The sequence below is a fragment of the Anser cygnoides genome, chromosome 14 (genome assembly GCF_040182565.1).
Source record: "Anser cygnoides isolate HZ-2024a breed goose chromosome 14, Taihu_goose_T2T_genome, whole genome shotgun sequence".
Taxonomy (NCBI): Eukaryota; Metazoa; Chordata; class Aves; order Anseriformes; family Anatidae; genus Anser; species Anser cygnoides.
Genome location: NC_089886.1, coordinates 282,877 through 299,970, shown reverse-complemented (window position 1 = coordinate 299,970; position 17,094 = coordinate 282,877). Strand labels below are relative to the sequence as shown.

General features: G+C 39.2%; 1 protein-coding gene across 13 annotated transcripts in view; it reads right to left on the bottom strand.

Annotated features, from left to right (window-relative positions):
- Positions 1–17,094, bottom strand: part of JAKMIP2 (janus kinase and microtubule interacting protein 2) — a 51,698-nt gene that overhangs the window by 13,418 nt on the left and 21,186 nt on the right. For all 13 annotated transcript variants that reach the window (XM_067005416.1, XM_067005418.1, XM_067005412.1 and 10 more), the window contains 11 exons: positions 14,537–15,034; positions 12,893–13,102; positions 11,886–11,984; positions 9,780–9,926; positions 7,864–8,004; positions 6,740–6,796; positions 4,501–4,620; positions 3,918–4,046; positions 2,851–2,934; positions 2,502–2,564; positions 819–917 (listed from right to left, as the gene is read on the bottom strand). In XM_067005416.1, coding sequence (XP_066861517.1) covers positions 819–917; positions 2,502–2,564; positions 2,851–2,934; positions 3,918–4,046; positions 4,501–4,620; positions 6,740–6,796; positions 7,864–8,004; positions 9,780–9,926; positions 11,886–11,984; positions 12,893–13,102; positions 14,537–15,034 — 1,647 coding nt within the window. The remainder of the gene's footprint in view (positions 1–818; positions 918–2,501; positions 2,565–2,850; positions 2,935–3,917; positions 4,047–4,500; positions 4,621–6,739; positions 6,797–7,863; positions 8,005–9,779; positions 9,927–11,885; positions 11,985–12,892; positions 13,103–14,536; positions 15,035–17,094) is intronic.

Here is a 17,094-nt window from a genome sequence, read left to right as displayed (position 1 = left end):
CATGCTTGCTCATCCTGGTATGTCATATGTTCTATTATCTGTGGAAAGGAATAAATTCAAGAAAATTAATAATTAGCTACTTACACACCTTCACTACCTAAAACTTATAAAATTTTGTCCAGTTTTAAAGGACCAAAGACAAAAATAAAAAATTGAAAATGTTATTTCTCATCCCTTTCAGGTATTCAGGCAAGCACAAAAAACAAAGATCAAATTTTGCTTTCAAATATGTTTTTGGTTTACAAACATTTAATTCAATTGCTCAGTCTACTTTCATTAAAAACAGAACAAAAACAAAACAAAAGCACAAACAAAACAATAACCTGGGTACTCACTCTCAGCAGAGATTTTAGCTGTGAACTATGATGCAGCTCTGAGTAAAGTACATGAGGATGGAATTTAAACCTTGTTTACCTGGGTCATTTAGATTTAATTAATTTCTGTTTATTTTAATATATTCTGTCCAGCACTATACATTTGTACTCCAGAGCAGATATAAGAACAAAGCATGCTGACAACAGAATTCTCTGACTTATTAGAAAAACATGGTAAGCTAGCACAGCCATGCTGAAGTTAATTGGCTAAGCTTACCTTACCTTACTAGGCACCTAGCTCAGATAGAAGTGAACCATTTAAGTATAGAGATTACTGTTTCCACGATATTAGAGCTGACATACCTCCACAGCCCACAATTAAATATGCTCAGCCTGATTTGTTACTCTATTATATCACTACAGCACTGGTGTAAACACTTGATTAAAGTTGGTGTTCAGTGCAAGTGCCCTGGTTCTGTCTACTGTAAGGAGCTCATCTGTCACCTCCAGTTCAAGGTTGCGGAACTCCAGCAGTTCATTCTGGTCCCGAGCATCCTGCAGCTCCTGTTGCAGACGGCTGTTTTCTGCTTCCAGCTTCTCTATCTAATAGAAATATGTAAATTCATGATCTGTGTGACTGTTACAAGAAATGTTGAATATTTGGTGAGTAACAGTTCAGACAGCATAGACAGCTCAAGATCCAAGCTCTAGAGAGGATTCGTGGATACTTGCCATGTTACTTCAATGAGTCTTTAGCTTACAGGTGAACTTCTGCTCATCAGCTTGCTAAACATTATAAAATGCTTAGATTGAAGGTTTTCCTAAAGCAATCCAATCCTAGTGAAGATCAGTGGGAAAGTTAACACAACAGAAATATCAAGTTAGCTATTAGATTATTCTACATTAGCTATTAAATGCACTGATCTCATAGTAAAGTGCTAGGATAGGTTTTTTGGGAAAAGGCTGTGAAGACTATACTTGGAGGGCTCTGCAAACAAGTTGGATAAACATCTGTCAGGAGTGGCACAGAAATAGCTGGTCCTGCTTCAGAGGAAATCTTGGGCTGGATCAGGGATTCCCAGTGTGTGGCACATGAAGCAAAGTTGGCATGCAGGGACAGTTGTCTCTGTGGGGCAGTTACTTGTGCAGTCATCCTATCCCACATGAGCACTCCTGTGAACTGCACAACAAGCATGTCCACATGAATTGCGCTGTCAATTAGCAGACATGAATACCATGCATTGGCCAATTGGATACAACTTCCTTGCTGGCAACAACACAACCACTGGCTCCTCAGCCTGCTCTCTTCTGCAAGTCTCCAGCCAGTGCCAGGACCTATAGTTTGCAACAAGGTTCTCTGAGTAGGGACCAGACAAGGACGGTTAGGGAGTGTGTTAAGACTGAAGTCAAATGAGCCCCCGTAGGTTAGTTTGTCTGGAGAAGCATGACACAGGGCTGGAGACCTATTAGGCATGTTTATGGAAGGGAAGAAACACAGCTAGGAAGCCTCATCTGCGGAGGTGATGGAAGAGAGGGGAGCTGTTGCTGGGTGTTAATGATCTCTTGCTGATGGCAGCTGTATGTACAGACACTGCTGTAACTGTTGGTGATTCAAGCAATGCCGAGGTCCTTCATGGCCTTATATTCCATGATTAAATATATATACACATATATATATCTATACATGTATATATATGCACACATAGAGTTGATGTTCCTGAATGCACCGAATGAAATATTAGTTCAAGTTGCACTGGACCTAGGGATGATACAAGCCCTTTAGAATATACAGAACATACGGAAAATAGGAGTATGAAAGGGTCTTGGTGTTACAGGGTGACTACATTTCTGCTGCTGTTTCACACCCAGAAGCTGACTTCAAAATGTCCTGCCAGGGCAGCAACAGCAGACTCTTCAGTGCAGTGTTGCAGGAACACAATGTTGGAGCAGAGCTGTAATGCTAAGCAGAGCTTCCAGCTCTCAGGTTGGGAGCATCAGCAACAGTGCCTAAGCAGTTAGAGAGGTTGTGTCTATCCATATGTCATCCTGTCCATACATTTTGTCCATATTCAAATATGCTGTTCTATCCATATACTATACTTATAAACACCAGACTGCATATCCAAAAGCTGTATTGCAGCATCCAGGTTACCTTTCCGCGTGAACACACAGAACTTGGGAACATACCTTGTCTAAAAGTTCTTGGTTCCTCTTAATAAAAAGCTGTTTGTCTTCCACCCAGTGAGAGTCCTGTTGGATGAAGCAGTACTGTTCAGAATAATCAAACTGTATTAGGTTGGGCATGTTCACTGAAAATTGGAGCCACAATATTCAGGTTTAAAAATCTTACACGAACAGACTGCAAATTACAGAATAACAGCATATTAGTCTACCAAGCTTTAGAAAAGCTTCTGAACCTGCTAGACCTGCCTGCTTATTAAACAGTGACATTGTATCTTAGGGAAGTTTAGACTGAAACTGTACTAGGCATATTCAAAGCAGAACAGTTAAAAGAAGATATACAAGAAGTGCTTACCTGCCCTTTCTGTGCTAAAGTTTTCTCCAGATCTTCTATTTTGGCTTTATATCTCTGTACTTCAGCCTGGAGCTGCTCTTGAGCCTGTTTAAGTGAGGTATAGCATTAAACAACAACAAAAACAGGAACGTGGCTGATATTAAAGGAAACCAAACACAAGAAGAATCATGGTCTATGCTGTTATTTCCACTGAATGAGTAACCATTACAAAGATTCTGGCTCATCAATATTTTCTGCCCCCTCACGTATTAGCATATAAATGACACAGGGGGACAAAGCAGCAGATCATCCCCCTCTCGCCACCCAAGCCTGTTAGTAACATGTATTAGAGTGGCAAAACCCAAGATCAGGTATTCAGTGTGACAGACTCTGCTCAAAGACCCTGGTAAGGGACAGTCCCTAAACTGAAGAAAAGTGCTTAGCAGATGAGACTGGCAAAGGGCTGTAGAAAAAAGCAATCAGAAATGCCTGGGAATTCTTCAAGAACTGACTTAAAGTGGTAAACAACCTGGTATTATCTCACATCTGACACTGCTTTGAGCAAGAGGTTGGCCTGGAGACCACCTGAGGCCCCTTCTAGCCTGAACGATTCCAGGATTTTATTAGATGGATAACATTTTTAGCCTTGGAAGGTTTACTGTAATCTGCATCACATTCAAATTTGAATGTAATTTGGATGTATTTTTTAGAAACAGGTGGGTATTCCTAAGGTTGGTACAATCTATGCCTTTGTGCAAAACCACAGGCTTCTATCTACGTTTGCAAATCCAACACCTTCATACCTGGGAAAAACACGAGAAAACTCTTGTGATTCTGCACCAAACTGCACAATTGTCTGCTTTGGTATGCCTTCCTAAATGCAGGGGTTTGGGGCTCAGCTGGAGGACAGCCCCTTGTAAACTGAGTTATTGTGTCCATCTGTAATCATCATTCCATTAAAATAAACACAGCCAATGAGGGAAACGGACATTTCTGTTGTATGCCACTCTACTTCTTTGTATGCCTCTTTGAGATATCTGTATGTTCTGATGGCAAGGAAATGCTTTTACCCTCAAACAAATGCTGACCTTGGCTTCTCTTTCAGCATCTATGATGCCTCCTGTTTGTTCCTGCAGTAGTGCATAAGCTCTCTGCAGGGCCTGATACTCCTTTGTCAGCTGTCGAAACCGCAGCTCTGATTCTTCTGCAGCTAAACTCTGAGGAAGAAAGGACATGTCTAAGCACCAGGCAGCAGTGCACTGCCAAAGCAAAGAATGCAAGTGTGACTTGTTAAACACAATAGTTGGTTTATGGATCTTGATTCAAAACAGCTTTTTGGTAAGCTTGCTGTAATAAGAAGTAATAAAAATGTAGACTTTATAGACCATTTATATGTCTTTAAGCTAAAAGAAATATAACAAGTTCATTTTCTTGAGTGGGAAAAGAAACTCATCTCAGATCACAATGAAGTCATAGCTGTAGACTCTATGGATTAGATCTTTAAAGAACCTCTCAGCATTTCAGGATATCAGTAACTGAAATTGAGGACAAACTATGAAGAACTTGTCATTCAATATTCAGGAATAAAAACCTGGAGAGCCTGGCCACTTGCTTTGAAAGTCAAAATCTCATGAACACCTGTCCTTACCTATGGAAAGAGTCGGATCTTACCTCATCCAGATCATCATCTGGGGTTGCTGGTGTTCTGTCTGTTCTATATGAGGCCACAGAGGATGTTTCAGAGTCCATGGAATCATCATCGTACCCAAAAACTGTATCCACCACATGTCTCTAAAGAAGGAAAAACATGTGATTTCTGAATCTCCTTGGAAATGGGCTGCGAGCATTTCTGATTGGGGGAAAGGTTAATTCCAAACCACATTGCTAGCTATTTAAAAAAGGAAAGACATGAAAAAAGAGATATGTACAACCCCTGCAACTACCACCTCCAAACAAAATCAAAGGGAATCATACTGAATATTAGGTCTTGTGCTGGTGGAGAACATGAGTTTGCTGATTAATTTTTCTAGACTGAGGATCTGGCTCAATCTAAAACTTGGAAAACGTTACGGTAGCAGCAACATACTAAGGAGAAGTCTCTGCCCCACACAATGTCAGGAGAATCATTTGTTAATCTCAAAGCTGTTCAGAAGGCATCTGTCAACATGCAGCATAATATGCAAAGACAAGACAATGCCAGAAAAGGAAATGTCTAAGTTGTGGAATAGGGAACCTCCTCCTTCTCTCACAGACACTGCTGATATTCTGAATATTTCAGTGCTTCTCTCACTGATAGTGCTGTTCGAGAAAACGAGTAAATGTTACGCTAACACAAAATAATTTAATGTGACCTTAATCTCACATATTTTTCCAGTCATATAGTAACTGACACATGTTGTAAGAGACTGCTCACACAACACAGCTTTTTTGTACGTCTGATGCCTCATTGTCTCCAGTCTTGGTAACTGAATTCACCAAATCAAATGAAAACTGAGTCATGACCTATGAAAGTATAGGTGCTTGACCTGCAGGGCTGGGTTTTAGGGCACAGAGATGAGCATTTTAAAACTTGCTTTATGGGTAACTGTGCTGAAAGCTGATCAATGAGCATTTTAGATGCACTTCTGCTTTGCAATATTTTTCTTTTTTGCTGACAAGTTACAACCTTCTAAACCTGGAATTAGAATCCTCTCCCCCCGCCCCCCCCCCAAAAAAAAGCACAATAAACTTTTTCATACATTATCTTTTTTCTTATTCATTTATTTTTACAAGTGAAGACAATAGCCATATCCTTCCATGTTTCAATTTTTGGCTTAGAAATAAAGTTGAAACAGATGAAAACAGATGAAAATACTTTTTAGTCCTTGCCTCACAGTTCTTTCTGCTGAAAGAACTGCTGAACATATTGCCTGAAAACCCATATAGAAACAATGTGATGACACATCTAGGATATTACTGGTCTGAATTTCTGTCTTGTGTGCAGGGAAGCATTGCATTACTTTCACAGAACATGGCTGACCACCTAAGGAATGTCCCTGAGGACAAAAAGCAACCAAACTATGTGTCATACACCGTACCTCCACTCTCTGGACATGGGACATGGCTGTTGCACAGTCATTCTTTAAATCCAGCTGATAAAAAAATTACTTGAACCACTGCTGACTACTCAGCTCTAAAGTTATCCTAAACTATACCAGCTTTGGACTTAGAATCATAAAGGCTGGAAAAGACCTCCAAGATCATCGGGTCCAACCATCCCCCTACCATTAATATCATCCACTAACACACGTCCAACCTTTCCTTAAACACCCCCAGGGATGGTGATTCCACCACCTTCCTGGGCAACCCATTCCAATGCCTAACTAATGCCTAACTGACTTGACCCAATACTGAATAGCATAAGGGGTATCCAAACAATACTGAATAACATAAGGGGCAGCCCTGTGGAACTGAGCAGAAGAGAATGACACAGTTTTTCTGACAGACTTCCACTTGAAAAATTAGATGGATAAGGATTTTGCATTAGTGGGAATTGCAGGATTGGCCTAGATGGACTACATGGACTACAAAAAATAGCGAAAGATAGATGGGAAGGTCTCTGGAAACATAAATACATCTCAGCATAGTAGGCCTTAAGACCAATATTTATAGAAAATAGAGGGAAGATTATTATTATTTTAGAGAGAAGGGAAAAGACACATTTTGTTGTGAATAAAATAGCTATGCACCCTTAACTGAATTTCAAAACGGACCTGAAAAGCTATCCCAGGTTAACTAAGGTGTTTATAAAACCGATCACTAAAGCAGCTTGTTATAATCCACAGAACTCTCTTTAATCAGATTGCTAAAATGTGTTTTCCTACAAAGCCTACTGGCATTTTTATAACCTGAAAAAAATTTTTCCTCTTACCTTAATTGGCTTTGAACTCCTTTTATTCTTTCTGCGACGAATGAGTTTTTCCCTGTCCTGGAAAATAAGATTAAAATGTTATTGGACTTAAAATTTGTATCTTGCTCTTCTTTTGTTTGCAGTCCTAGAATGCCAAATCTACAGACAAAACAAAACACTGGGCTTCCTCTGACTGTGTTTACACTTTCAAACAGGAATCTGATTCCAGGTGGAAGGAAGGATTCATATTCTAATCTGTGTCTGTGCATCAGCAGAAAACCATTTGAAGAAGGGAGGAAGGGATAGCAGAAAATAAACCCCACTGTTGTGCAGCTGCTTTGACAGGCTGTCAAACAACAGGCACTGATTGATTTCCTGTTAAAATCACTGGGAGGCCTGTTACAGGGGACTGTTTTGGGCTTTATATGGGAGGCAAACTGTTTGACTTCACTGCAGAGGTGATGCTGCCTCTATCTCAGAGTCATTAAGAGATACTAGTGTTGGTTTCAACACTCCTAGCACTGATATCTTAGAAGAAGCAACAGCTTGCTTTGGAGTCTCTCTTTCGTTCCCCTCAACATCATAATACAAAGCCAGCTAAAAAAGGATTGTATTAAAGGATATGACAGAAGAACTAATCATAGAATCACAGAATATCTGAGTTGCGAGGAACCCAAAAGGAGTCATTGAGTCTAACCCCCGCCCCCCAAAATAAAAAAATAAAAAGATCAGAAACTAATGAGCCCCAACTGGCAGCATGCTCTTTTCTAGAACATGAAGGATATTGCACTGTGTGCCCGCATATCAAGATTTTAATAATAGTCTAGTTACAATGGAAAGACAGCTTGTCACAGCCCTGCCTTATGAACATATATGTAATTTGGTGAGCTCCACTGTTCTTAGTCTGTGTTCATTTCCAGAGCTCAGTTCACACACACAAGCTACACCTTTTCGTTGTAAGGCTGATGCCCCATTAGAAAGCCAGTTAATAAACCACACCCGCACTCACCAACATCTAAAAATCTGCAGGTGTTAAAAGTAAGGAAGAGATGAACTCTCAGTCCTCTATTTATAATAAAAAAAATACTAACAGTGGTGAACTCTATACAGGAATTGTTGCTCATTTTCTGGTGCTCTGGACGTACCCTTGTTAACTCATCAATTATGTTCTGTTGTTCTATGACCTGAAGCTTTAAAAATTCAGTTTCTTGTTCCTCATTAGCCTGATCGAGGTCATTGAGAGATTTTAATTTCTTTAGAGGAGGATGTGATGTCATTTTTTCTCTCTGTGGTATGAAGAAGAAAGACACAGATAAAATAATATATAGCAATTAAAAGAAAAAGACAACCTTTCAGCTAAAAATTAGGCATTGTTCTTCATTTAAGATGTAAAGCCATTTAAATATGCTTCAGCTACATAATTCTTATAACTTAAAATTTTGTAATTCATAATTTCAGCTATATAATTTTTATAACCCACAAGCGATTCTTAATAATAAAGCAGCACTGCAAGGCCGAGTCCTTCAAGCAGAACAACAAAGATTTCTCTCTCTACTTAGAGGCAATATAGCCTCTACAGCAGCCTTTAAAGGTCATGTACCATAACTTTCTGCACCATGCATCTAGATGTCCACCATGTGGCAAATATATTTGTATCCCCAGTGTGCCTAGTGGGTATGCCATGAGGTCCCATGACCCCATGCACTTGCATATACCCCTCATATGACCATACACAGTGAGGAATCGGACATTTTAGACTTGTGAAAGACATGTATCCAGTCAGAACAAGAGGAGAGGTAAATAATGGGGTATCAGAACTATTTTAACTAGAATTCTGTATCCTGCCTGTTTCAGAGCATATGTGGGAGAGATGTCTATAGCCTGTGAGAATCAATCTAGCCACCTACAATTTGCTAGCTTCCATAATTTGGGCATCTACACTATCAAGAGCAAATGTCAGGGAGCTAAATTAGAACACAGGTGCTGTGTGCGCCCATATGCACCAGGGGTGCTGCCCACCGATGCCTAATGCATGCAGACACTCAAGTCCCTTCTGCTTGCTGAGGGAGAGCCCAAGGGGCCATGATCTGTGATCTGCTGCAGTTGTGGAAGAAGAATTCTGACTTGTGATGTCTGCAGTAAGTTTATCTGACTTCTGGGCATGAGTGAATTGTAGAGTCTTAAAGTGGATTAACCTTGTAACTCTGAAGCCTTTCTTCTATAAGACAAGAAAGTGAATCTGATAGTCTCATCCTAATCAGCAGGAGAGTTGCATCCACTGCAGAATGGTCAGCCTGCTCAAGATGAGGACAATGGCTATTGTGAGCCAAAGACAAGAGACACAAACACTTAGCAGCTTGCCAGTTTGCATCTGGCAACCCAAGATTTCCACCTTTTTTTTTCTTTTTTTATATTAATGTCAAGGCAACATTGACGCATGTGCAGGAACCATATTCTAACTGACACTAAGGATGATTCCGTTTGAAGGAACTACAGACATAACCACTTTATTCCCACTTCATATAGCCCTGATATATGAAATATATAACCCTAGCCATCACAACACCATTTTCCCTCTCTCATATACATGTACAATGCATGTGTTTTATGGGAATATTATATTTGCTCAGGGGCAGACCAGAACTTCACTTTGCCATTATCAGCTCTACAATGTTCTTTGTACAGAACACAGACATTCTAAGCATTCTAAGATGGCAATCAGGCTGGCTGAAAACATAGTTTTTAACAGCTTCCTTTTTGGTTTACAAATGCAAAATGGCAGAGTAGGATATGACTCAATGATACACCTTTTTTTTTTCACTCAAATCTAATTTTGGGGATAGTATTAAAGACTGATTTTATGAATTCACTTAAAAATATTACACGTATGCATAACCCACAAGGTTATGTAAGTCTATTATGTAAAACCTAAATATTGATATATTTTATAAATAGTGTTACACATACACACTTTGTTTGTACATGCATGTACTGTGCAGACATGCACACCAAAACAGACATATGTCATGCAGTAATGTTCATTTTGCTCTTCAGTACTGACCATTTCTATATTTTCTTTAGTGACTGCTTTGAGTTTATCTTCCATGCGCTGCAAAGACTGCATCAGTTCATCATTTCTCTTCATGAGGCACTTGTTCTTTTCCAGGAGAGGTTTACATTGTTTTTCAGCTTCTCGGACACGCTTCAACTGAATTGATAGTAGCAATTAATAATTGTAAGCAATCCAAATAAAATATATTTTTCTCTTTCATTTGTTAGAAATATTTTTGTTAATCTTCCCTGTTGGACTACTGTCCCAGTAAAATGCCAAACAAAATGATCAAATGGAACTGGCAAAGCAATCCTAGTAATGCTTACAGCTTCTATAAACTTACTTTATCTATAAATCTCAAAGCATAATTCTGCCCATCTATTTCTGAAAGATGGCTTTACCTATGTGAAAACTCATACATAGGAATGAACCCATCCTACGAACCACCAGGCAACTGCAAAGCTGCTACAAAAGCCCTAAACAAAGCCAAAACCTCTTTTTAATCTGCAGGAAACCCATTGATTTTCTTTGAAAGACAGATTTTCATAGGTACCTACTCAGTCTGGATCACAGCAACAACATATATGTAAACCTGTTTCTTAATGCAACACAGTAAAATACTTGTGCACATGCACAATGAATGTTGCATTAATCAATAAATCACGTATCATTTAAACAACAAATCCCATCAGATTAAAAGTTATCTTAGGGCATATTTGTAAGTTCCAGTATTGGCACAACTAGAGTTTTAACCAAGTTCTCTTTCTTTGCAAAACTAGTTCCATCTGGTAAAACTGAGTGTTAATACATGACATTTCTTTTTCTTAGGGAGGACAAGGAAAATTATGTGTGGCTGTGGAAAGACATCCTCCTTGTGCCCAGATGATCTACCTAATGAAGGCACTGTGCCAGCTCCGAGTTACTGTTCATCGCTGGGAGGTTCCTGCCCCTTGCATTTCTGCTGGGGAAAGGACTGGGAGAATTTATTGTAGCTATTAAAGACTGTTAACCACATTTGCTTATATCATCACATCATTTTACTAGGGTATTCAGACTAATCCATTAAATTTTGCCCAAAGTGGGCTAGCAAGCACCTGAAGATCCCTTCTGCTAACAGGAAAGGGAGGAGCTGCCATAAGTGGCCTTCAATCAGCACAATTGTTGGCAAAACAACCATCTGTCCTAACCTAAGTACAAAGTTAGCTGTTGCTGGTCTGAATGTATCTTAAGGTGCATGATATTTCTAGCAGTACCCTGGTCACATTTAACAAAATGTATTCATTGTAGTCACATTGTGCAAGATACAAATTTGAAGCCTTTTTAAGGATTTTTTTCTTGTGGAAAAACAGGCTAAGTATTTAATGACATGCAACAGCTAGTCAAGGTGACTCATCAGACTACAAACTATTCAGTATTGCAGAAATTTGATGTTTGAGAGCTTTTCATAATTGAAGAGAGGCTTGTGAACACATTTGTAATGTTACTACAAACTTTATATTATTTTGCAAATATTAAATTAAGAACATTGAGGATATCCAAGCCAGCCACACTGATATGAAAGGAGTACATTAAGACTCCTAGCTCAAGAATTATAAAAAATACCAGGAGTTGAATTTCAACACCCTCACCCTTAATCACAGAAGCAGAAACATGGAGTAGTCAAAAAGCCAGGGTGCTGACTTCAACACACAGATATCACTGCCTAACAGTAAATCAGATAAAGGGATCAATTCACTGTTGTCCGTTCTCCCTAGAGCTGATTCTTAGCTGTTCTCATACAGTGGACTACAGACATTATTTGATTTACAAGATAAGTCTCATCATGCACTGTTGTATGCCCAAAAACACCTGAAAAGGTCAAGGAAGGAACACAATCAATCATATAGAAAGATATAACACCCTTTGCCTCAGCTTCCATTGTGATTTTGTCCCCGTATAACTTCACTGAAATTATTGTTGAATTCTAAAGTGAAAAACCATCCTCAGTCTCCTGAGTGACAAGCCTGATGGATCAAAAAGGCACATTTATCACTGAATGTCATGCTTGGAGACTCCCCTCTTTGCCTTCCTTATGGCTCCTGGCCCCCTCTGTCTGACAGTGCAAAGCTCACACACCAATTCATTTCGTTCATCAACGAGCAATGTGTTCCTGTCTTCCAGCTTCCGAATCGTGGCGTTCAACTCTGCTATCCTCTTCTGGTTTCTGCGCAAGTCCTGTTCATTGGTAACAACATAATACAGTTACTAATTCTTTTCAAAATACATTTTGGAAAATAATCTCCCAAAACCACATACTAGTCAACTTAAGCTGTCATTATCATCACCTTCAAGTGATTTTTTTTTTAAATGATACTTAATATTATGGCAAAAATGTGTTGTTGGTTGTTGTTTTTTTTTTGTTTGTTTGTTTGTTTGGAAGAAAGCATCTAGTTTGGGGGAAATTTTAAGACTGAGAATTTTCAGTTGTTAGCAAAATCTAAAAAAAAAAACAACACAAAACTGACGTTCATATGTTTTCTGATAGGGGAAAAAAGCAAAATGCTAAGAGCTTCTAGCTTTTCTTGCCTTCTCCTATACGTTGCTTCTACTTGCTAAGCCACAAAAAAATAAGGACATCCCTTTCACTATCATTTGCCTTTACCTTCTTATTCTTCATTTGCATATGTGTAAATATGTGTATATACATATTTGTTGTGTAAATGCCACGTTTAGTCACTCAACTAGGGAAGCTGCATGCCTTGTAAATGAAAGCAACAGCTACACATGTAGAGACCAAGACAGAGAAAGAGGAGGTGCTCCTGAGCTTCCTAGATTCCCCCCATACTTCTCCCTACCTGTCTTCCCAATTCTATGTTTGTTTTTGAGGATGCAGACTACCCAGATAGTTATGATTCTTTCAGAATAGCACTTATTATTTAAGATGTTTTATGTTTGTAAATACAGCAAATGAGGAATCAGAATTACAAAGCTTTGTCCAACTGGCCTTTTCTTAGAAGAAGCTACAGTTATAACTTCTCTGTAGTGAATAACAGCAGGAATGTTTTCCCAGGGACCAAGAAAATTTTTAAGTAAAAGAAACCAGCTACGTTTCTGTTTTGCAGCATCCAGTAAAACCTGCGTACAGGGCTGCTGCAATGCTCTGAACCATCTCCAGCCCTTCCTGGTATCTCTCTCTTGGGACTGCTCATGTTACACTCTGCCTCCTTCACCAAGAAGAGCTGTTCATCCAGAGCTTCCTTCTGTAGCTGCAGCTTCTGCACATAGCCTGTCTGTGTCTCCAGTTCTTTCTCCAAGGAAAATATGATCCTGTCTTTAGCCTTGATCTCGTCCATCTGATGAGACAAACACCAGAGCAACAACGTTAGAGCGTAAATGTAAAAGCATTTCATCCTTGTCCAATCTAGGACGATATGATTTACTTAACACCAGTATTCACCACTTAAATCTGCTACATCATATCACACAAGCTTGAAAACAATACTCTTTGAGGTTTCAGACACAACTGTATGCCATCACATATAGTAACAGATTTGGCAGCCTTTCACAGAGTGAAGCCTTGGAACCAAGCATGATGAAATATGCAAAATGTCTCAGCCCTTGTAACAGCAATAGACACAGGGTAATAAGATACAAAGCTTCAAAAACTGGATGAACAGTTCAGGCTTTCACCTTGCATCTTGGTCAGTTATTTATACTACTGAAAACTAAGTCTATACTCCAACAAAACCAGAACAGTTTAGAATAGCTCCTGCTTATATAAATTGAGCTACAACAGCTGAGATGGTAGAGGGTACAGATGGTTTCTTACAAATTCTGTGCAAACCCCCTATTTCTTAAAGCTGATTGACAATGTTCTTAATCTTCATCTGAGTGCAAATGATGACTGGGAAGAAAATTTTAAATTAAAGCTTCTATTAAGATCAGCACATTTATTATTATTTGTTTGTTTTGGGTTTTAAACCTATATATACTTTATATATATATATATATAAAACTTTACCTCAACCCATGATTTTTCTAACTTTTTACCATCCAATTATCTTCCTCCTCCCATTGTGGGGGAGGAGGGGAAGGGAGGTAAGTGGTGGCAGTGGGGTGCTTAGCCACCTACCAGGGTTCAACTACAATGCTTTAAACTCAAAAATACCACTCCCGATACTGTTTAAATCACCATCTCTTTTACTTAACTGACCAATCTTGAATTTCAGTTTTCAAGCCACATTTTCCAATGTACTAAGCAGGCTCAGCTCGCTGCATGATAGGGAAACATGGCCACTTGCACCATTGCCAATTTTGGGTCTTATTTTGCTCATTCTCTCCAGTAATTACTGAAGGCTATGCCAAGATCAAAGCAAAAGATCTCTCTTCTTCTGCCATGCTCTGTGTTTAATGTGTTTAAGATACCATCACAATGGTTAAAGAAACTAATAAGCTGTCAGTGCAGATGCAAACATCTTCTTTTTCTAATACTTTGTCTAATACTTTGCATGGCAGATGTATTAGCATTTCAGCAAATCAATTCCTTATGGACTGGACCAATCACTCTTACTCTGTGGAGTTATTTGCCCTCCTAGTGGTCACTCTAGTGGATTCACTGTGATCTATCTGATGCTGGGATACAATAATGCAAAGTTTTTATTACTTTTGCAAGCCAAGGTGCTTTGCAGAGTTCTGTGATTCACAAAAACCTGAGAGGTACAGGAAGCAAACTCACTACAGCATAAAACAACACATGAAATGTTTTGGTTCAAGGAGGGGTTACTAACCAAGCGGCGAATATCCCTCTCACTCTCCCATTTGATCTTAGAAATGGCTTCCTGGTGGGACTGATGCTCACTCCGAAGATCACCCGCCTTGATCTTGTCAGCTTGGATCATATTGTTAAGGGCCTCATCTACCTGCTTTTTTGCAGACTTCAGTTCAGTAATTTCCTGCAGAAGCTTAAGGCGCTCAGAGTCAAACTGTTTTCTGGCCTCTTCACGTGCCTCAATAGTCAGCGCTGTCCTTACTTTATCACTGCTCCCATCCCGCAGTGCACACAACGCTGACTTGAGGCGCTGGATTTCACTGTCTCGGACTTTTACCATCCGTGTCATCTCCTGCTCGTGCTGTTTGATGAGGTTCTCCCTCACAGCCTGCAGCTCCTTCATTTTTTCCTCATGAAGTTTGGCTTTTAGCTCTGTGATCTGCACAGTCTGCTTGCGCTGCTCCACTTCACGGATACGTTTAGTTTCTTGAGTCTTCTCTCTTTCTAGTTTAGCAACCTAAGTTGAGACAAAATGAAAGTCACCTGCTACCAAGATACTATTATCAAAGCAAGCTCACCCAGGCACACAGCCTTATCAAAGTGAAGAAGACCCTGCTGCAGACCCTAGATGCTCCTCCATCCTCCTACCACAAAATATGGGCCAACTCCTACAGCCCTCACATAGATTTTACACTGTCTTTACTCAAGCCAAAACATCATTGTCTTCTCTAGGTATCTTGCCTTACTCAATGAGGCTACACAAACTTTCATTTTTCCCTTAAGAAATAAGATCCTGTATATATGTATGCATTTGTCTAATAACTTTTTAACCCATCAGTCAGTTTCAGCCAAATTCATAAGAAAAGTAGAGAGCTTAGCAATAGCAAGATTCCTACAACTTTCATGACCATGGGCAGTCAATTACATGAGACAGAAGTATGTGCATCTATAGGATCCCAACTGAGGTAAGGTGAGAGTCTGAAGGACCAGAAAACATCTCGTCTTTTGCAGATTTTCTTATCCATAAGTGAAGCTTTAATGGGCATATGTAGTCAGCTCTTGAACATGAATCCACAGAAAAGCATGCTTCACTGGTTATTACACTAATGGAACAGCTAGCTTTACTTAAAATAATGTCCTTTGCTACTCTAGATTAAAGATAATTTTTAAAGTTCTTGGACCATAGCTTTGGAATCAAAGTTACAAGGCAGCTTTCAGTACATTTGCACTAACATATCTCTAAGTCCAACTTCATAACCCTGAGCAATTTCACAATAGAATCCCATGTGAACCTACACCAAAGATAAGCCACTGAAAAGGAAAGTTTTCAGTTCAGAGCAAGCTCAGTAAGTTTGTTATTTACAGTGAAAAAGATTGGGACTTCTGCGATTGTAAGAACTACTTTGTCTATTTCTTTTTAAATAAAGACCACAAAGAATGAACAAGAGAAAACCTTTCAGAAAGAAAAATCAAGGGAGAAAAAAAAAATATATGAACAAACATAGTAGCAGGTCATCTGAAAGCCCTCCAAGAGCCACTGGTGGTCTAGCATACAGGCCTAATTGATTACTTGGATAGGATTTAGTGAAGGTAGAAAGTGCTACTGACTATATGCAGAGCTGATTGACTTATTGTCTCAAGCTTTGCCATTTTACCTTTCCCAAAATAAGTTGTTAGAAGAGTTTGAAAGCGTACTTTTACTTCGGTTTCAATCAAGTCTCGGTTTTCTTACTTCCTACTTTTTTACTTCGGTTTTCGAGTCCTTCTGACAATTAATAGACTTTAAAAATGAGATGCATATTTCTCAGAAAGCTCCATGGAAAACAAATCTGAAAGATTCTCCTAAAATTCCCTACACAGTTCTCTGGAACACACAAGAACTTTTCAATGAAAAATATTCAGTACACACGTTATTTAAAGTTGGTATGTACTTGCAGCTCCCACTAACTTCTCTGCAGGACTTCAGCAGTTATCAGTGTGGTAGTTATGTGTAATAACACGTCATATGCAAAAAAGTGTTTTTCAGCTAGGGACTAAAAAGCAATCTCTTTTAATCACATCTATATGATTCACATGAGAAATTCAAATGCCATTACATAGATCACTTCTGAGAAGAAAGCTACACATAACCTTAGTGTCCCGCCACCCTCCACCGACCCTGAGAATCCTTAGGCATGTTTTTGGTTTGCCTTCACTCCTTTTTCAGTCTAAATTCATCTTTGATTTTGAATACTCATGACTAAAAATGAGCCTGATGCTCTCTTTATTTCTTTAACCGTTGTCTTCCTGTTTATTAAAAAGGGAATTGAATGCATTACAAAATAAGGTGTAATTATTGTATGTGATCTATTCTGGAGCGACATAAAAAGATACACGTAAACTTTCAACAAAGTAGTTTGGGTATCACAATAGCACAGTGCAGACCCACGCAGGACCTGAGTACAACCCAAGCTGAGTACTGGGATGCCTGGTTTTGCACCTATTATTTTCCAGGCTGCCTAGTTTATCTAACTGCCATTAGGCGTTAAGCTGATGTGTAGATGCACGTTTCTGATGGGAAGAAAGGGAGAGAGAGTG